This window comes from Gastrolobium bilobum, unplaced genomic scaffold (assembly GCF_033153095.1).
Source record: "Gastrolobium bilobum isolate Gb01-03AN ecotype WA unplaced genomic scaffold, APGP_CSIRO_Gbil_v1 utg12170, whole genome shotgun sequence".
NCBI lineage: Eukaryota > Viridiplantae > Streptophyta > Magnoliopsida > Fabales > Fabaceae > Gastrolobium > Gastrolobium bilobum.
Window position 1 is genome coordinate 608,336 of NW_026898901.1, and position 21,977 is coordinate 630,312.

At 32.5% G+C, this 21,977-nt stretch overlaps 1 protein-coding gene and 1 long non-coding RNA gene across 2 annotated transcripts; one reads left to right on the top strand and one right to left on the bottom strand.

Annotated features, from left to right (window-relative positions):
* Positions 1 to 12,326: 12,326 nt before the first annotated feature.
* Positions 12,327 to 14,375, top strand: LOC133285223 (WRKY transcription factor 23-like). The gene is made up of 3 exons (XM_061482426.1): positions 12,327 to 12,924; positions 13,372 to 13,515; positions 13,667 to 14,375. The coding sequence occupies exons 1-3, from the start codon at positions 12,530 to 12,532 to the stop codon at positions 14,079 to 14,081; spliced, it is 954 nt and encodes a 317-aa protein (XP_061338410.1). The 5' UTR covers positions 12,327 to 12,529; the 3' UTR covers positions 14,082 to 14,375.
* A 1,851-nt stretch (positions 14,376 to 16,226) lies between these two features.
* On the bottom strand, positions 16,227 to 18,758 carry LOC133285260 (uncharacterized). The gene is made up of 3 exons (XR_009747982.1): positions 18,654 to 18,758; positions 17,566 to 17,941; positions 16,227 to 16,493 (listed from the first exon to the last, which is right to left on the bottom strand). It is a non-coding gene; the product is annotated as an uncharacterized LOC133285260 (long non-coding RNA).
* Between the last annotated feature and the right edge of the window lie 3,219 nt (positions 18,759 to 21,977).

Below are 21,977 nucleotides of genomic sequence, written 5' to 3' on the forward strand. Positions count from 1 at the left end.
CCCATAGTTCTGCATTCAAAATTGTTTCGCTTCCCAAATTCTTACATAAACCAATAACCCAACACCGGAGCTATCCCGAAGGACACCACCACAGCCTGAATGTAATCCATCAGTAGAACTAGCCCCATCAACATTTATCTTAATGCAATTCAAAGGAGGAAAGGACCAAGCTATAATGTTTTGGATAAGCAATTTCCGCTGAAGAATATTTCCAGTTTAATTAAGGTGTCGGTACCACTAACCTCCAATGTAAGCGTTTTGATATTCAGGACAGAATAACAATATAGCCCGTGAAAGTAGAGAAAAATTTCCAGGAGATCATCAATCATATTACACCAACATTAAGTCACGGGTTGTTCCTCTTCTTTCGCCATTTGTCGCAATGTACTGATTTTTTTTTATGTCATAGCTTATTGTAGCAAAATGTTAAAGCTTAAAAATGTTCAATTAGGATTTATCTTTCACAAAGGCACCACCAAAAAAAATAAAAAAATTGACCAATCATCCTCTTCTCGATCCATATTATGAGCTGACATCCCAACACCCTAACAACAAGTGATTAACTGAAGAGATAAGGATTAGCACGTTAACCTATTACTAGAGGATAAGTGGTAAATCACTTATCCCCTTTCCTAACAATCTCACTCTCATCAGGACCCTGTACCTACAGGTTACACACATATAAAAAGGGTCAAGACCACCATGTACACATTTTTTTTGGCTCTTTACCTCTTTAGCAATCAATGTGCACACATCTCATGCTCTGCCTATGCAATTATCATTCGAGCACATTAATCTATTAGCCTTTATGATGTCTCTTCCACAGACTTCTACGGGTGTATTGATCTTAGATATAATTACCAACCCTTGGTCGGATATTCTCGATCTTCCTGAATTGATCATTAGCGCAATCTATGAGGAAAACATGTTTAAAGGTTATATGTGCTTAGGAGTGGCAAAACATGCTCACGGCTCAGATTCGTGTCTTGTAAAGTCTCACTCGCGAGTCAAACTATCCAACTTGGACATGACGTGTCGCAAGGGAAAAACTAAATAAAATATGCAAGTTGACCTGTGACCTGCAATGAGGTATGTTAAAATAACTAAAATTTCAATTTATTTAATTTTTTTTGACAATAAAATTTGTAAGTTGACACGTGGGTCACATGGGTCAACATGTGACATGACACGATACTAATTCATGTCATTTACACAAACTTGCACACGACCCATTTTATCCCACGAGTCGACACAACCTGCATTTTATCATATCGTTGGTCGATCCACAAGTCAAGACACGTTTTGTCATTCTTATATGCACTATTCTTGGCCATAGGAAAGGTGAACTTGAAGTTCCCAATGGTGAAGTACTAGGAAAGGCAAGTGTGTCTACCAAAAACCCAGAAGAGCTAAAACCTTAGTAACTCAAACATGCTTTAGGAAATGGCCAGATTAGGTAGAAGAAACCCAAAAAGCCCAGGAAACTCAGGAGTGCAAGTTCTCAGAAGACCCAAACGCGAAAGCATAAATAAGAAACTTAGAGAACCAAAAAGCATGAAATGACTTTTCAAAGGGTTAAAACACTCGTCTATAACCCCTTTTGGACGTGAATCTGAAAGGGCAAAGGCAAAATAGACATTTCCCAATGGGCAAAATGTCCTTGACAAAGACATGGATGCAACCCTTCATTACGCACAAAACGCGAAGACAAGTAAACACACGTTCTTCGACGACCTATAGAGGATGACACCACAAAGTAGTTCCCTCCAATTCCACGGGAGCACGACATAGCAACTGATCCAATCATGCCGATTAACTCAAGAAGCCCAACTTGGCTCATAGGGTGATCAGTGGTGTTAGATGAACAAGGACCTCGTTCAAGAGACACAACCTAGCTAAGGCTATTTGCTAGCAGCCCTAGGCAACCCGCCAAGCATGCCATAGTGCAACAACCCAACGCATGACCTAAATCGCTCTATAATAGAGTGAAGCTCATCCACAAAGAACAACACGTAAGACGACTAGAGCCGCCAAGCCAACATCAACTGAATAAGGTCCCAGACATGACGATCCCGGACATAGCCGAGGCATGTGAAGTAGCATTACAGTCCAATAGCTCAAACACTCTGATTGCCAGACTGAGGGAAATCTATTTTGGACTCATCCTAATTAGGGGCCCCATCCAACAACCTAACTAGTAACTAATTAAAGAGACAAGGATAAGCATATTATCCTATCATTAGAGAATAGGGGATAAGTCACTTATCCTCTTCTTCCTAATAGTCTCACTCACATTAGGATTCTGCACCTACAGGTAATCCACATATAAAAAGTGTTAAGACCATCAGGTACATATCTTTTGGCTCCCTATCTCTTTAGCTGTCATTGTATGCACTCGCCCCACGGTCGGGATACGCTTTTATTATTTGTGCACAATGATCTGTTATCCCTTGTGATGTATATTACATAGACTCCCGCAGTATACTGATCCATATATAATTACCAACCCTTGGTTGGACATTCATAGCCTTTCTGAATCGATCACATGCTAAATTGTTTTTAAAATTGACAAAATTCGCATGCACATAAAAACTATAAAAACTCTGTTGATTGGATTCTACATATATAATGAAGAAAAGGAGATTGTTACACACATACAGTTTGAAAATTGTAGATTTTTGTCTCTTTCCACTCAGGAATACTATCTCTCAGACAAAGAAAATATATATAATCCTATTATATTAGCATTTGAGATATGTGTGGGGGTTGAATTTGAATACGAGCAAAGCCAATCTAAAATGGTCAATATTTTTTACTTAACTCCATGTGCAGCTAGCGAGAACGCTCATTTTAACTTTATGTTAGTCTTTGAAAACTCATTCAAACGCCAAATTAATTTAAAATGATGATATATTGATTACCATTTTAAAAAAAAATACTATGCGAAGTTTCTCAGGCACTCACGAGTCAGATTTAGCTAAATGCCGGAGCTTGTGTTGCCTTAAATTATGTCAATCTTCTAGAAGGTCGTCCCACAGATTGAGAGAGGGAAGAGAATATCATAAAGAAATCTTCAATATTTTTTTAATTCGGTCATGAAAAGGATAAGTTCACCACTCCAAGTGGGTCATTTGTAATCAAAAGTAACGGTTAGGTGGGGTAAGAAATCTTGTATCAAATATACATGAATCATTAGGCTTTAAGCAACCACTAATGCCACCAATTAACCAATTTATTTTTCAGCTTATGACCCGGCAATAATGGAGGCGTTTGTTACTTGTTACCGATAACACAAACCCAAAGGTACGTCTACCTTTTTATATAATATTTTTTTCGTTTCTCCTATTATACAAAGAGAAAAACTAAAGTTAATTTTAGAAGAGATCAACATATAAATGATAGAGTAGTACGGTCAACACCGAGAACATACAAAATATAATATATAGCTAGAATTGCTAACACTACACCATTGTAGAGATTAATAACCTCCACCACATTTTGTTTCGGATAAGATTAATTTCTTTTATAAAATAATTTAATTTTATAGTTATTTTAATAATTTTAACTTTTCAAATTAATCAAAAATAATAACATAGACTTTATTGATAGAAGAAATTTTTACTTTCTCCTTTATCAGAAAATATTTATTTGTAAAACTTTTACGTAATTATATAATTTTTTTATAAAATTAAATTTATATGCGTAATTAATTCATAGAGGCAATTAAAAAGTGCAAAAATTTCATTTTCACCCATTGTGGTTTTGTGATTTATCATTTGACCCCTCGTGGTTTTAAACTTATCACTTAGACCCATTGTGCTTAAATAATTTATTATTTAACCCCCCGTGATTTCATATTTTCACTTAGACTCCTTGTAGTTAAAAATATTTTCACTTAGACCCTTGTGGTCCAAAAATTAAAATTTTAAAAAAGAAATAAGAGTAAAATAAATTTTTCCTCTTTTTTATTTTATATCCTCACCTAAAGCATTTAAGGTTTAAAAACTAAAAATAAATTCTAAGAAAATTCACTTATTTTTATCAAGAAAATAAATTCTAATCAAATATTTTTATTTTATCTATTTAAAGAAAGTAAATATCTTATTTTGATAGTACATATTTAATTTATTAGAAATAATATTTTTTTAATTTCATCTTAAATAATCTGTTTAATTTCAAATATATTTTAAAAATAAAAGAAATTAAGATAATTTAAAAATTAATTTCAGAATAAATAACTTAAAATATATTTCAAACTCTAAATGCATTACATGAGGATATAAAATAAAAAAGAGAGAAAATTTATTTTAAATTTGTTTTTAAAATGTTTATTTTTTAAACCACAAGGAGTGGTTTAAGTGAAAAATTTTGTAACCACAACCCAATGGGTAAAAATGAAGTTTTCCTTAAAAATTCGCACAATTAAGAAAATAATCAACATGGCAGTATATATAAATTATTTAACGTTTTTTAATAATAAACTTTGATTCTTTGTTCATTAAATAGATATTTGAATATTTTATTTCTTCATTAGAATAAATTTCTATTACTTTTTATCTTATTAAAGAGAAAAGCGCCCTTACGTAACAAGAGATAAAATTAATTTTTTAGGAAAAAAAATGTAAACTATTTTGGAAATTTCGTTTTCTTTTTGTATTATGAATTTTATTAAAATAACTTATATTATTTTTTCCTAAACCTCCCAAAATGATATAGTTTTGGGTAGAGGAAATAAAAGATCTGTTTGATTGTGTTCTGATTTTTTTGTTCTTAAAATTATTTGATAGAACAGTTATGAAAATCGGTTTCTGTATTTTTTTGTTTTGAAAGTTAAAGGTCGAAACACAAAACAAAAATAACTTAGACATGTTCTCTAAAATTTATTATAAAAAAGAAAAGAAAAAAATTATAATTTTTAATTTTACAAAACAAGCCTTAGGGTGTTTTATTTTTTTTTCTGAAAACCAAAAAAATAATTTTAAAAACAGTAACATTAATCTCTTTATTAAATAATATGTTTAAATAAAAATAAAACTAATGATTAGAACTCTGTATAAAAATTTAAATAATTAAAATACTCATAATACTTAATTATCTTATAAAAAAATTGATCTTTTCATCTAAAACAAAATATAGAAGTTATTAACATTTACGTTTGTGAAAGTTATACATTTTTTTTAAATTTCTTACTTGATTCATCAGTTAATCAACTATCGATCAAGGCAGATATAGGATCATAAGGACGGTAAAATTTTCCCTCCAAATTTTAAACTCAAGTAATTAGCTGGAGCTGTCTACTGGTGATTTCTTCTTTCTTAAAAGAAATATGTTTTTCTCAATTTCTAATTAGTTGTTGGCAAGTGATACGAGGGCTTGATTTCAATGATCAAGTATATAATATTATGAATTGAAACAACAATTAAGAAATAGGAAAGAGTGACGGGGTATCACGAATATGTATTGAAATTATTGCTCAATAAGAGAATCAGGGATTCTGTTGCGTTTTCACATGCAATTGAGAACACGAAAGGAAATATACTTTAGAATAGACTCACCTTAAAAAAGAAATATTACGTTTTACAATTACGGTGGATGTGGCATGCAACTACATTGCAAAGAGAATAAATAAATAAGGAGGCCTACGGTATTGAGGGGAATAAAATAAAAAATTAAATTTTCCAAAAAATTAAAATAAAAAATTTATTTTATTTTATTTTATATAAAATAATTTTGTCGTCTACGTACATAAAGTTACGTGAATTTATATTTTTTTCATTTATTCACGTATAAACTTCATATATTTTTATATGCGTAAAAAATAATAATATGAAAAATAATAATTTCAAAATAAAAATTAGTCAAAATTTTTAAAAAATATTGACCGAGTACACAGAGACATAAATATCGGATAAGCAGCGTGGACTCATGATCCTGGTCAATTCTTCGGTTCCGGGACCGGTGCAGATTGATTAGGCTTGTAAGAGAAGACGGTGACGTCTCGCCAGAAGACAAATCAATTTTTTATTTTCTTTCTCTATTTGGTCCCTTTATTGAGCTCCCCAAACGTATCCGAGAAGCAACCCCAATTAAACTCACACAAATTGATACTGCTCTTATTTTAATACAAGTGCTAAGTATAACAAAGAGAGATTAAAAGATTTAATCTTAATTATATATGAATAGTGAAATATATTTTATCAGAGCAATTATTTAATCTAAACATCCCCTAATCCCCGGTAAGACTGAAAATTTAGAAATATATACCCCAAAATAGGGTTGATCAAATTCAAAACTAATCATTATAATTTTAGAAACTTTTGATTTTATTTTTGGAGATAGGATATTCTTATTATCAATTAGTGTTACTATCAATATTATTACCAATTTATTTCAATGATAGATTGATTATGTTAATCCAATCATTCTGATTTAATTTTTTTAAATCTTCTTTTTTTTTCTTTATATTTAATACTTTATATTTATTTTTATATTTGTATAGTTATGATTCTTCATATTTAATACTTTCACATTAAATATGAGAAATCATAAGTACAAAGTGGAAATAAATATAACTGTTGATCAATATAATCGATCTAACGGTGAAACAAACCGGTAGTGATATTGATTATAATACTAATTGATAGTAACAATTAATATATATATATATATATATATATATATATATATATATATAGAGGAGAGATATTCTCACTACTAAAATTTTTCACTACCAACTTACTACCTATCTAATCACCGTTAGATCAATATTTTCTCTCTCTTCAAAAACTTTTTAACATTCTCTCTCCTTGATCCAATGGTAATATGATAGATAATAAGTTAGTAGTAAGAATTTTTGATAGTTATAATATCCTTACTCATATATATATATATATATATATATTAGAAGAATCTCCTCTACCGATGAATCACGAGGAAAGCTCACAAAAGTCTTATAAAAAAGAAAAGAAAAAAAAATTGTTAAATTTGAACACTCTCTTTGTATTTTCATGTTTTTATGCCTTTAAAGGGCACGTTTTCAACTTAAGAATTATTTGACGTATGATCAAATCAAATAATTAATAATCTTATTTCGATTTTTGTTAAATTCTAATATGATAAAATAATATTTAAACCATAATTATTAATTCAAAAACCGTAACTCATAAAAAATATATCATAAAAATGTCTTAATAGTAATTTAACTTTTTAAAACTTGAACAAGATATAACTCATCATTACAAAAGTACGCAAAAAATATGCATTTTATTAAAATAAAATATTATATTATACTGTATCAATTTCCGGAAAAAAAAACTTCTGAAATACGTCCTTTCTCTCTCTCTTTTTTGGTGTTGAAATACGTCTTTCAACAGTTAGGTAGGTATATTGTATATATTAAGTAAATAAGCATATGCTTACTTTTTGGTAACGTTGTAGAGAGTGGAAAGTGGAAACCTTATTAACCGATTGAGCAGGTAGAGATTAACTTTTTTCAACCATAAAAGTTAGGCATAATTAATTGATTAGATAAATATTAAATCATATATCAAGGAGAAATAAAAAGGACTAAAATCTTTTAAGAATTAATAGTTGATCAGTTGTTTCCCATATGTTGATCCATATAAATATGATAACACAGAAAAAGGAACTTGGGAACATGAAGAACCTATCCTCGCATTAATAAAGAAAGTACATAACGTTTATCCAAAAAAAAAAAAAGGAAGTGCATAACGTGGTTATGACGTGAGATACAAAAAGTAGAAATAAGCTTGGATATATTTATTTAGGAATGGGGTTACGAGAAACACTTAAATGCATCAAAATTATTGAATTCGGTGCTCTTTTTTATTAATTTTTTTTAATATTTAAAGTGAAATATAAAAAAAGTATAGGTTAAAAAAAATTCTTTTTATAAAAAGAAACATCGAGTTTGGTGGTCTGATTAATTGAAGTTTTTTCTCGTAGGGTTACCAAGTGTGGGTGGTCAGTGGGCACGGAATGCATAGGATTAGGAAGTGACTGTTTGAGGTGTATAAGGAATCACTCGTGTGCGATTTCGAAGGAAAAGACGAGATAGGATTTAGGTGTTGTTTGGTTGAACTGAAAATTTTAATTCATCAGGAAAATATAATTACCAGGAATCTACCGAAAAAATAAATTAGATAGAAAAGTGAATTAGATAAAAAAGTTAAAAAAAAATTATTTGATTGGGACAAATTTTACCAGATAAATTGATTAAAATTTGTGTTACCTATGCTTGATTGAGGAGAAAATAATGATGGGTAAATTGTATAAAATTACAAATATAACCCCAAAAATCATGCCCAACAAAAACCATGTCCAATAAAATTACAAATATAAGGGGTATTTTGGTCTGCGTTGGATTTCACCTTTTGCCATTTACCAAGCTAACTAACAAAAACTAGGTCCAAGATGTCTTTCGTAATAGTGATTGATGCTCGATTTCTACAACCAAATCTGAAAAACTATGCAAATAGAAAGCCTTTCTTAATTTTAAGAAACTACATACCAAACAAAGACTTTAACTATTGCCAAGTTGATTTGCATGGGTAACTTTTAAGAAAGTCTCAACCAAACAGTACCTTACGTGAACTCTGTAATGCTAGCTCCACTTAATTTAATATAAAAAAAATGACATGTATACTGCGTAATTTTGTAAACAAAAAATTAAATTTAAATATTGTTTAATAAAATTTATCTGATCAAATAAAATATATATTACTTTCAAAGTATATTAAATTTTTTACATGTAGCCATTTTTATTTTTGTATTTTTTCTCCTCAGCACGCGCATGGAGATGCAAAGGGGACCCATCACCCCTCAAAGGCCGGCAACCGTGTATCCTGGCTTGTGATGCTATCGCCAAAGAGAACTAGCTACGTTATATCATATCAATCTTTCTTTTGGATTTTCTGGATAAACCCTTTCGGGCCTTCCAATTCTTGTCCCTTCAATTTTCATTACTTTTCAATTTTTGTGGAATTGTTTCTAAAAAAAATATATATATATATATATATATATATATATATATATATATATATATATATATATATATATATATATAGTCAGGATCAATTTACACCAGTGTAAGTTACACTCTCAATCTTATCCGTTGATTTCATTTATATCTAACGGCTAAATTTTTTTAGTAATGTGAGTCATTGGATACAAGTAGATCAATGGTCAAGATTGAGTGTAAGACTTCTAATTCTTACACCGGTGTAAGAATATCCTGCCCCATATATATATATGAAAAATATTTCTGCAGCCACTTTAAATAAGGTTGTTTACAGCTATCCCTTTTTAACTAAGTACGACCGGTCGTACATTAAAAGTGCATTTCTCTCTCTGCCATGTCAGCCGACAGTGTCTAAGGAGAGAGAAAAAAAGAACAGCTTTATTGAGCTAGAAGCTACTTATAAGCTAAAGCTAAAAATAAGAGCTTAAAAAAAGAAGTTAAAAGCTGTTTGGAAATTACATAAAAATTTTAGCTTGAAAATTACTTAAAAGCACATATTTCAAGAAAATTATCTTTCTCTATCTTTATCACTCTTTATTTTAAAAAAAAAAGTACACAATTCAAGAAAAACAAATAAGAGCTTAAATAAAAGCTCCTCTTAGGAGCTTTTAGTTTTTAGCTTTTTTCTTCATTATAAAAAATAGAGCTTTTCGTTATAAGAGCTTTTCCCAAAACCTGTTTGGCCTAGCTTATGCTTATAAGTAGCTTCTAGCTTAAAAAAGAGATGATCCAAACAGGCACTAAGTACGACCGGTCGTACTTAGTTAAAAAAGGAGTAGCTGTAGATAACCTTATATATATATATATATATATATATATATATATATATATATATATATAGGCAGGATCCTTTGACACCGGTGTCAAATTTGAAATTTGACACCTCATCTGAGAGCCGTTAGATCAAAAAAATCAATGGTGTCATCACATGCTTACAAATCAGAGCCGTTGATCTTTTTTTATCTAACGGCTCTCAGACGAGGTGTCAAATTTCAAATTTGACACTGGTGTCAAATGATCCTACCTCACACACACACACACACATATATATATATATATATATATATATATATATATATAGAATCCCACTTAACCCATGAGTTTATTTGAAGTTTAAATCTAAATTTTTTTTTGGGAGGGTGTATTCATAGACAGTCAAAAAGTGTGGGCTGCATTCATCGCGCGGGTCGTATATTTCTATGTTCAAATTTTAGTTGTTCCATATGATGCTAAAAAATACCATAGATTTATGATTAAAGTTATGCATTTATGTCTAGCCTTGGATACGTAGTTGTATTAAAAATTTGATAAGAAGATATTTATTATTCATGTGATATTATCATTGAAAAATCTATAAAAAAAAAAAAAAAAATTAATGCTAGATGGCTTAGTAATTAGTATATGCCACTTACTCAAACATGCTCCATAGGATACCTAATGAGTAGGAAATATCCCTCATTTGAACTACATATTTATGCTTGAAAACGCAATACCCCCCCCCCCCCTCCTCTCTGAATCCACTCCACTCTGCTGTGACCGGTACTTCAATTCAGTAAATGATTTGATACGATAGAATTATGAGTAGGGATTAGGGGCCCATCGAGTTAAAGAAATTGAAACGGAAGGAGAGAACATGGTTTTTTTGTGTGCATCCATTAGAATAGCTGAATAGGTGAAGTATCAAATGGTACAAACCAAACAGATCTGACAGCATTTAGAGGAGCTGTTTATAGGAGATAACTCCAAGAGATTACTCATTGTTACAAAACAATCTTGAACGGACTTTACGTACATAGTACTACTCAATTAGTGATGGGAATAAAAAGAGAAAAGAGACCTCTCTCCTCTGCGACCAATCTTGCTATGATATACCCTTAAACAACCTTATATGATTGCTTTATTGTACATACCTCTACTCCCCTCTTTTTGTTGATTTTTTTTTCTCTCTTATTTTATTTGTATGGCAAGAATATCTTATGACCATACATATATATATAAATTAATATCTTCTGATGTGTGTGTACGAATGGCTTATATGATAATGCTTTCATTGATATTTACATAATCATACTTGTACTGTATATACGATTGTTTCCCCGTAATGAAATACTCAGCAAATTGAGAAAAAAAAAAAAAACAGAATTATTGAATCGCGTGCTCAAACACGGAAACTATGTCAGCATGCTTCTCGTGGGCGTGGCTCGCTTAAAACCACACGTGCATGAACTTTTCCCATTCACACAAAGAGAAGAATTGCGGAAAAGGGTTCCATATCTTGCAACTTTTTTGATTTCTTATTTTTCCCCCTTTTTTTTTTCTTTTGTGACTTTCCTGTTGGCTGTTGCTTTTCTAACTCTCAAGTTTTAATCCTTTCATACAAATCAGATATATATTACTCTCTCCCTATAACTCTCGATTGTGTATGTAGAATTGTAAATGAAATTTAAAAAGAGTTTTATGCTTTTATTTGCGAGAAAAAACCATAAAAAAACAGACGCATCCACCGACAACTTACACGTATGGTAATTATGCTAGAGATGGGATCGTATATGCGTGTACATTAGTGTCAAATATTGATTTCTCATGAGGTCAGAGACGTGGAATTAGGGATTAAGGGTCACCAATTTAATTAATTTATTAATTTCAGAATTTTTTTTTTTTTTTGGGGTCATGCCGCGCCTTTTTTTAAAGGCAAACCTTTTTTCTTAATTTATTCATAAATTCCTTACGTTTGTAAGGAGTAAGCCGAATACAAAAGCGTTCATACCTGCTTCAAATGTTTCGCGTAATGAAACCAAAAAATAAAAAATAAAAATAGGAAAGTGCTAAAGAAAAAAAAAAGTGAAGAAAGTGACCATAACTTTGAGGATCCCCACTTCACATGCACACGAACGAACACTATTACAGGCATTTACAAAAGAATACATATAAATTTTTTTTTTTTTTTTTTTTTTTGTAAATGAATACATATAAATATTTAACGCCACCAAATGATGGTAGTTTACCTCAGCGGAGAATAACTGTGATTTATGAAAAAAAGAAAAAGATTAACGCCGTTAGAATCCAGAACTTGGCGGTGCATGCGGAACCCCGTTCACACACTAAACCTATTTAGCGGTCAAACGCTACGTATGAAAGCGTCGACCATGGTAAGTCCCCTCATGCATTGAATGCCACCGGCTACAACGTTGTCTGTACCAGTTGATGACCTACAATAGCCGGTCAAGTCTTGCCTTCATTACTGCCTTTGTTCCTTCCACACAGCTTTTCACTTTCTTGTAAATCCAAAACACCTTCACAAAATCTCTCTCATTCTCTCTCTCTCTCTCTCTCTCTCACACACACACACACTAGCTATAAACCAGATCAACCCTATATTTCTCATCCTCTTACTACCTCAAGTGTACAAGGTTTGAGTTTGCGTGTGCTGAGAAATGAAGGGTTTGGATTTGGGTTTGAGCATTTGAGAGAGATCAGATATATAGGCATATGGAGAAGAAGGACATGGTTGTGAAGATGGAGGATGCTCTTGGGTCCTCTTCCTTCCCTGGTTATAATTCAAACGGTTATCCATTCTCGAGCGTGTTCGATCATTTCTCTGAGGTGGAAAAGAACTCTTTAGGGTTTATGGAGTTACTAGGGGTGCAGGACTGTAATCCTCTGCTTGATTTACCGCAACTATCAACTATGTCTGTGCCTCATCACTTTACAGTTAAGGTTCCTTCTGATGCTGGGAAAGAGTGTTCTGAGGTTTTGAACCAGCAACCTCCCACTCCTAACTCTTCTTCGATTTCATCAGCGTCCAGCGAGGCAGTCACTGATGAACAGAATAAGACTCTAGACCAAGCAGAAGAAGAAGGACAACAAAATAAGACCAAGAAACAGTGGGTTTTTCTATTTGTCTCTCTTTTTGTTTCCTTACTGAAAATCCTTTTTTTTTTCATTTTTTTTAAAGAGAGGATAAGGATGGTGGGTTGTTTTTATTTTGTGCAGTTATTTAATATTTAGGCTTTTATTCTTTTTGGGGGGTGTCTGTTAAAATTCATTTTTTCAAAAGTTTAACTTCACAAGTGAATGGTTTATGGGATGTGAAGAACGTAATTTGGGTGGCCTGATATAAAGTATACGTGTTTTTGTGTATCTACTTTTGCTTTAATCTCGCAAGGGAGAACATATTTCACAATATATCCAATTAATTAGATAAACAAATAAGATGATGGGCTTGCTTTTTGTTTTGTTTTGTTTTGTTTATATAATACATGTGGTTAAATGTTAGCTAGGAACGTTCTAAGATTTGATGGTTTCTGGGATCTGGTTCTTATTGGGTTTAGGTTGAAGGCCAAGAAGACAAATCAGAAGAGACATAAAGAACCGAGATTCGCGTTCATGACGAAAAGCGAGGTCGATCATCTGGAAGATGGGTACAGATGGAGAAAGTACGGTCAAAAGGCTGTGAAAAACAGCCCCTTCCCAAGGTATATGCTTTAATTCTCCATTAACACTCTAATCTTAACTCACCTCCTTCCTTCATTTCTTTCTTCTCTTGCTTTAATTAATTTATACCCCAATAAATAAGTAAATGCTCTTAACATTAATATATGTTTGTGTATGTATATATATATGTAGGAGCTATTATCGTTGCACCAGTGCTTCATGTAATGTAAAGAAACGCGTGGAACGATCTTTTACTGATCCAAGCGTCGTAGTGACAACCTATGAAGGCCAACACATACATCCAAGCCCAGTTATGCCACGCTCAGGCCTCACCGGTGCTCCACTACCACCTGGTGTCTCCGCCACCAACTTTGGTTCAGTTTTTCCTGGAAACTACTTGTCCCAATATCAGCACCACCATCATCAACAACAACTCCTTGTCAATACATTGTCCTCTTTGGGTTTCCCTTACAACGATTCTTCATCTTCAAAGAACGGTGCTTTTACTCAAGAGAGAAGGCTTTTTAATCCTGAGACGACTGCATTTCTAAGGGATCATGGGCTTCTTCAAGATGTTGTTCCTTCACATATGTTGAAAGAAGAGTAGATGATGAAGATGATAACTCTATTAATGCTTCTATGTGATTTATTTTTTGCTGACTTTTTTTTTTTTTTTTTTTTCTGAGAGACTTAGGTGAGAACTCCAGTACTGGTACATGTAATTTTTCTTTCTGATGACTGACAGATGGTGTTATTAGGGATCATGATCATACTTGTAAAACCTACTTTATCTTTTTTGCACATAGCCTCGTCATGATTATTACACTGTAACATGATGGATTGTGATCGAATGCAGTTACTACTTCCTCAGTCATGTCACTGACTGGTTGTTCTGCTTCAATATTTGTTTAACAGTGTGGATCCAAATACAAAAAAGGAACAAAGTTTTCGGTTGGTGGGTTGGGTTGTGTGTGGACATGATAAAAGAATAGTAAATAGACTTCTGTCCTCTTTAATCTTCTGATTCTGACTCCTCGTTTGTCTTGTATTTTTGTTTCTTTTTGATGAAGGAATGTGCATTGATTTCACATATGTACAGCAGTGAAGATTGTTAGGTTAAGCCCTTTTAAACGAGAACAATTGGTGTGGAAGCTCACTTTGTTTTGTCCCGGGAAATCGACCAGAAACTATCTATAGTTAAATGTTTTTTCTTAAATTAGGGGGATATGGTGGTGAAAGTCCAATCCCAATATGAGCTCGAGGTTATAAATAGTAACAGTGATTCAACCACTCTGATCCACTTTGAGCTGGATGAGTAAATGCCTCTCTGTATCCTGCACGCGATGTAATCCATTCATGGATTGAAGAGTGATGGAGAGTGGGGGAATTAAAAAAGGAACAAAAACAAAAGGAGAAAAATTTATACAAGCTAAGCATATAAAGTTTGATATGGTCACTATAATGGAATAGATCTTGATAACGACACATGTTAGCTTTATTTATTAAGGCATCAAGACAACCCGTGCTTGTTTTCAAGTTTTGTTTTATTGAGCAGTTGAGACTCATCGGCAAGAATAATTGAGGTTTGATAGCCGTTCACGGATAGGCATAGGCCAACACATTCTGAGAGGTTATGTACGACACGCCATCGCCAAGGAACCGCTGGGGCCTCCTCTCTTTCTTTGATACGCTTTCGTTTTCTTTCTCTTTAACGGCAAATGCCAAATACATTGCACCGAATTAAAATCCTTCACTTGTTCGGCATAAAACGGGGAATAATCAGTAATCCCGATCTTTTCTTCCAAAGCCAAAATGATCTATCAAATTGCGTATATTCTTCTATTCTTTCCCTCCATACACAAATAAATGTCATGCGTTACGACCCTGCTGATTCGTTTAACCAAGCAATATATCAAACTTGGATTAAAAAGGGAAAAAAAACAATCATTGATCCTTTTAGTATCTAGTTACTAGATATTAGAAAAGAACACGAGAACCTCAACGATCAATCAAATTTAGACACTGAAAAGTAACACCAAAGCATGAGACGGATATTTTGGCACCGTTTATAACGTTGCATTCCTCGAACTGAAAACGCCATTTCTGTTAAAATACAACTCCAATATAGATAATAATTGTCCGTGTTTTAAAATTTTAAGCGTACACCAAGCAGACAGCGAATCTAAAATTTGTGGTGCCTATAGCCGTAGTGGAGCCACATTTCTTATCATGCCTTTCAGAATTAATTCAGTTTCTCATTCCTCTCTCTCAGACTCTCACCCACAATTGATGCAAGTACGGGAAAAAAATCCAAAGGGATCATTGATTGACAAGCCGAGTATGAATTATGGCCCTACATGAAAACATGAATCTACTGCAGCAATAACCCCCCTCTTACAATCACCAGAAATTATCCTATTTCCACAAGTTCCAACTGTTTTAATAAGGAAAATTTTAGCTCACTAATTGGTTGTCTAAATCTCAAACTGAAAGAAATTACCCAGAATATATCCTTTTCAAGTGCACTTCCTAGTTACAGATTAGTAATAGCTTATGATGCGAATAAGGGTATATATATAGAATACACGAATCTAGATTAGTACATTAGAAGAGTTAATTATCAAGTTAGTTATATTTATTCATCATTTAGAATTGGTTTGTGAGAATTGCTGTATAAATAGTAGAATAATAGCATTGTAAATCATAGTTGAAAGTGAATAAGATTTGAGTTTTTCTCTCACTTGCAGATAGATACTAGGAGTTTTGTTTTGACTCGAATAAAGAACCAATCAGTTCACAATAACGAAGTGAAGCAAACAAATAAAGAACCTCAAATACAAGATTAACTCCGTAGCAATTTAGCTTCCCAAAAGAAAAAAGCTCCGTAGCAATTTAGAAGGTCTTTTAATGATAATAATTGTCGACAATTTGCGATTTCAGGAGATCAACAATAACAATAATATCAAACCTGTCAAACAAAAGTACTGGTTTCTGACAGCCCATGAACATGATTTGTTTCCTGCATAATTACAGCATGTTAAATGAAGTAGCAGACCATGGCCACAGGAAGTTAAGCAACAAACACAGAACACTTTATTAACTAAGAAGTAAATTAGTATTTCTTTTAAAAAAAATTATGTGTCACAGTATGACTATGTTTATATTTTAAGCAAGTTTCAAGAAGCAAAAACTTAGCATCTGCAAGAAATGACAAGAGACTACCATCCCCAATGCCCAAATGGCAACAAGCACAAAAGACCCAAGAGAATTAAGAGGAAGAAACTAGAATTAATTAGCTACTCTGAAAAAAAAAAAAAGAAGTGAGAAAGGGAATCACTAATGGTTTTGGATGTGATATACTTAAAAACCAAGGGGACTACAGGAGTACACAACGTTAACAAAACAAACCTACAGCTTTCAAAATGAGCCTGAAAAATTGCTGGTGAGATAGATTCACGGTGGTGGTTGCTCATCCAGACAGTCTAGGTTATGGCACTGGCCAAGGGAGGTTTTTTCTCTTCTTTGATAATCTGAACTTACTCACGATGGCAGAGGGGCAATATGCCATGACCTTGACTCAGAACATAGATAGATGCCAAAAAGGGGCTGTCCCGGCTCGAACCTGGATTACCCACAAATTATGTGAGCGAAGTCGACGTGACCCAGGGTCTGGTGATTCAATTATTTTTGCAACCCAACCCACCTATTTTGTAGGTTGAGCCAAACCCATTTTGAGAGATCCAAATAAACCCTCTTTTGGTTTCACTCGCAAACTCTTATGAAGATCCCTAAAGTAGAATTACTACAACAAATAGGAATATGCCATCACAAAATCCAGGAAGACTATCATATTTGTACAAAATAAAGAAGAGATGATACCATATGTTGGATCTCAATGCAAGTAAAACAACTATGTTTTTCTATGAAAAAACAGAATTAGAGCCTGATAAAATTCAAAGGGAATACACAACAGTTTTGAAAACATTAATGAATTCATTAGAAAGAAATGAAGATCTAGGAGGGTAAGAAGGTTTCTGATTTTTTATATTTTGATTTAGTTGTTAATGGAAGAGATACATTTGAGAATGTACCTGTTGTCTTCGAGCATCTTCTTGAGAGCAAGATGACAACAAATATGAGTGAAGAACAGAAGATAACTATAATCCTTGTGCTCTTGCTGCTACTTCTATGATTATTTCCTCTACATCAGACTAGGCATGCTCCTCAGGCTTCTCCTACTGCACCAACTATCAGAGTAATCATCAAAAACAATGTTAAAGAAACCCAGTATAAACAAGATCAAATGGGATAAAACAAGACTCTGCTTTCACAAGTGGCACAGCTGTGGCAGTACTAATAACTATTAGGGCAGGTGTGTTCATTCCTCCGGTTACACTCTAAAGGAGCTTCTGCTTGAAAACTTGTAGGGATATCAAATAAGAAACTGCAATGAGAATTGCTTCCAGTCTGAGCAGACAGATGGAAAAAACATCAAACTGAGAATACTGAACTCAACTAGTATCTTGTCAAATTAGATAAGTCACTTAAAACATTTTCAATGTTGTTTAGTCCAAAGTGGTCCTCAATTATGAGTTCAAATTTTAATTATTCAAGGCTTTACACGTGATCTAAGTTATCACATTCAAAAAGTAAAAAAAAATAAAAATTCAGGAGACACAATAAATATGATTTGCAGAAACTAAAGCTGTTATGACTGAAAAATGAACATATATGCAAGAGTGAAATAAGTAAGAAAATCACCTCAACTACGTAATTGATTTCTTTGAAACAAAGACATGTAAATGATGATTGATTGCTGTGTATCCTATTAACCACTAACCAGTGAACTTAGTAGCTGCTCTATATTTTAAGTTGAAGAATATGTTGAATGTCATGCCACTATCTTTGCAACTCAGTAACAAATGGTTTAGAAAACAGATTTGGAGCTTGAATGGATGGCAAGGCAACTTGTGGAAGTGGAATAATGTGGGACCAAAAATAGTAAAAAGATTAAGAAACATAACGAACCTAACAAGTGTTCTAGAAAAGAGTAAGCAAAATTTGCATTATGGAGAGAAAAAGGCAGAGATTAGTTAGAACGCGAATAGAATTCCGATAATTGCTATGTCCATTAACAAAATTGCAAATATTATTCTATAGTGTTTGAATTTGCTTGTACCTGGAGAAGTTGCCTTCGCGAACCCCTTCTCGTGGTTGACTTTAATTCTTTGGTGGTTGTGAGGATCTCCAGGGAAATAGACTATTCGATTGGGTTGGGCTTTGCGATTCCCAAACACGTACACGACCTAGAGCTAAGTTGAAAGTAATAAGAAAATGAATTGGGAAACATGGGCACAGAGAAATGGAGAAATATTTTTTATTTTTTATTTTCTTGAGAGGATTTTTAATATTTTCCTAAACAAATGCGAAATATGCTGCAATTTATTTAGAGTAAATATATTTTTGGGTTCTTGAAATCGTGGTCCATCATAAATTCAAAAAAGATCCACATTAGTCTCTCAAAAAAAACTAAAATTGATCTACTTTGAATTTCTTAGGGATCTCGAGACTAATTTTTTGTATAAGAGACTAAAGTGGAGACCGTATTTTTTGTTAGGGACCCAAAATAATATTTACTCATTTATTTACAAAATTTCTGCTTATTACATACGGACAAAACACATTGTGTAATTACACTCCATAAATATTCGCACATTTTCAATTTGGTTCTAAATTACACTCTGGATTAGTATACGTCAAAATGGGTCCACACGACACGGTACGAATTTGACACGATAAGAATACTTGCAAAACAAACACGACATGAATTTTTTGCGGGTTGATAAGACACGACACGAATAACACGCAAACTATGGGTCAAAATGGTAACTGATAAAAAAATCCAAAAAAATTCGATCAAAATTAAATAAAAGAGAGTAAAATCCCTTTTGGGTTCTCAACAAATATCACGGGACCCAATTTAATCCCTTTAAAAAAAAGTCGACTAGTATTCCCTCTGAAATTCAAAGTAGACCCACGTTAGTTCTTTTGTAAGTGAAGCTCGAACGACATTAGTAATGTTGCTCACGTGTAATGTTAACTGACTGAGTCACATTCCATATAAGACATAAAACGACGTCGTGATCAACCTTCTGGCTACTCCAACCTTTTCCTTACTCCTTACTTGTATTTTGTAATTTGGAGAGAATCGTTGTTGGGTTCTTTGTAAAAAGGAGAGAATTATTGCCTGTATTTTGTAATTATGGTTTAGGTATTGTTGTCTGTACTTTGTAATTTAGGGTGAGAAGATGAATATTTCTACTGGGATGAGGGCTCAAGTGGAAGCAGTTCAATTGGGGCTATAAGCCGAAGAAGGACTACTGCTCCAAGGTGTAAATGCACGAGGCTAAGTGTTGTGCGCACCTCCAAAACTCAAAGAAATCCAAACAGAGAATTATTTGGGTGTCTCAATTTCAATGTGAGCAATTGATAGTGAAGTATACACATGATCTAATTTTCACTTTTTTTTTAATTCGTTTTTATTTAAGTTGAATGTTATTCTGAGTTTAGTTTCATTTGCTAGTAGGAGAAGAAGCCCTACCATGATTTTTTTTAGATGGGTGGATGATACTACTAATGATATGATGGAGCTGGAAGAAGGTAGAATTGATAAGCTGGAGTTGAATGTAACTGAAATGAAATTCAAGTTGAACTATGTGGACATGAAGTTGAATGATCAACTGCAAGTTAAGGTGAATGAGCCGCAAATGAAGATTAATGAGCATCAAATAAAGATTAATGAGCTATCAATGAAGATGGTTCCAGAGTTTGATATGGTGAAGAAGAAAATTAGGCATGTGGATAAATGTGTTAGGGTGTTAGCTGCTATCGTTATTGTTGTGTTCATTGTATGTATTTATGTTGGAAGTGGGCTAGAATGAGGAAAAATGTACCTAGTGTAATGCTGTTGAAATGTAATGAAATGTAATGGAATGACCACTATTGAAATGCAATGAAATGATTTTCTTTATATGTATTTTTTGATATTATACAATGTTCATAATGATAATTGTGCGGCTGATATCCAATTAATGCAGTCAACATGGCTAAAATACATAAATTATTGTCAAATTAATTTCAGAAATCTCTATTAGCTTAGTTATTTCACAAAGACTGCCATTGTCATACCAAAGGTTCTAAACCTAAAGTGTTTAACATCATCAATGGAATTTCAAAAACATTTATTGTATTGAAGTTAAGCAAGAGGGTTTATTCTTATATTAATCTATGATAAACCAACACCCTTGTGATGTAGAAGCATGTGCTAATTCAGGAAGGTTTTGAATTTAGAAATAAGATCAGTTGAGTTAACCCTTGGATGATTCGAGACATTTGTATGCAATGGATGATTCTCATAGAAATACCTGGCTCTTTGAAAGTCTTCCTCTATTCCCTTAACATCACAGGCTACATTGGCATAATTTTTGCAGCCTATTCAAGTATTTGAAGGATAATTAATTATATAATATGCCTTGTAATTATTCTAACTGAAATTGCAGAGCTTTCAAGATATACACTGGCCTTGGATTTGAAGTTGTTCAAGAATTTGAAGCATATCATTTAAATACTTAGGGTGGCAGATCTTAGATGTCAATATTTATCTCTTTTACATGATTTGACTGATTCCTAGTTGATTCAAAGTTGTTTTTCTATAAAGGAAGTGTTACCAGATAGAACCAACCATAAAACACATTTAATACAACATTGGTTTCTTATTCTTTTGTAGCTTATACATACTAGTTGTTTGTGCATAGTTCATACTATTTATGGTTTGGAATTTTGCTTTATACCATAATATGTTACCTGCATTGAACAACTAGCTGATTAAATTTGAATAAATATAGACTATTTTGAATTTTATAAGAACACTAGTCAAATTTTTTTCCTAAGAAATTAAATTAGGCTCTGTGATATTTCTTGAGGATCCAAAAAGAACTTTACTAAAAAAAAATGGGTCAAATTCGTGTTAACACAACACGACACACAACACGATATAATTTTTTTGCGCGTCATTTTTTTCAACACGAACACGACACAAAATTTTTTACGGGTCAACCTGAACACTAATTTTCGTATAGTGTCGCGGGTTGACCTATGTGTTATAACCTATATTGACACCCCTAATAGACGGCTAAAATAGTTGAAGCTTTTGAGAATATTTGGGGACCGACTTGCTTCAAAGTGGTAATTTGGATCGGTATATAAAAAAAAATACACTCCATTTTATTTTATTTTATTTTTATTTATGATTAATTATTCATTTTATACTATCAAGCATTTTAAAATAAAAAAAAACATATAACTATAAAAAATATATTAAATGTAAATATTTAATAATTTAATTTTTATTAAATTACATTAATTACATTTTATGTGAAACTTAAAGTGTTTTGAGTTAATGTTATAAAATAATTTATTACTAATTGCACACTATATTTTTTTG

Bases quoted from the DNA above. Each gene is read 5' to 3' on its own strand.
- LOC133285223 (XM_061482426.1), top strand. From the start codon at position 12,530: ATGGAGAAGAAGGACATGGTTGTGAAGATGGAGGATGCTCTTGGGTCC. The intron at 12,925-13,371 runs GTGGGTTTTTCT...TATTGGGTTTAG, and splicing joins CAAAATAAGACCAAGAAACA to GTTGAAGGCCAAGAAGACAA. The intron at 13,516-13,666 runs GTATATGCTTTA...ATATATATGTAG, and splicing joins AAAAACAGCCCCTTCCCAAG to GAGCTATTATCGTTGCACCA.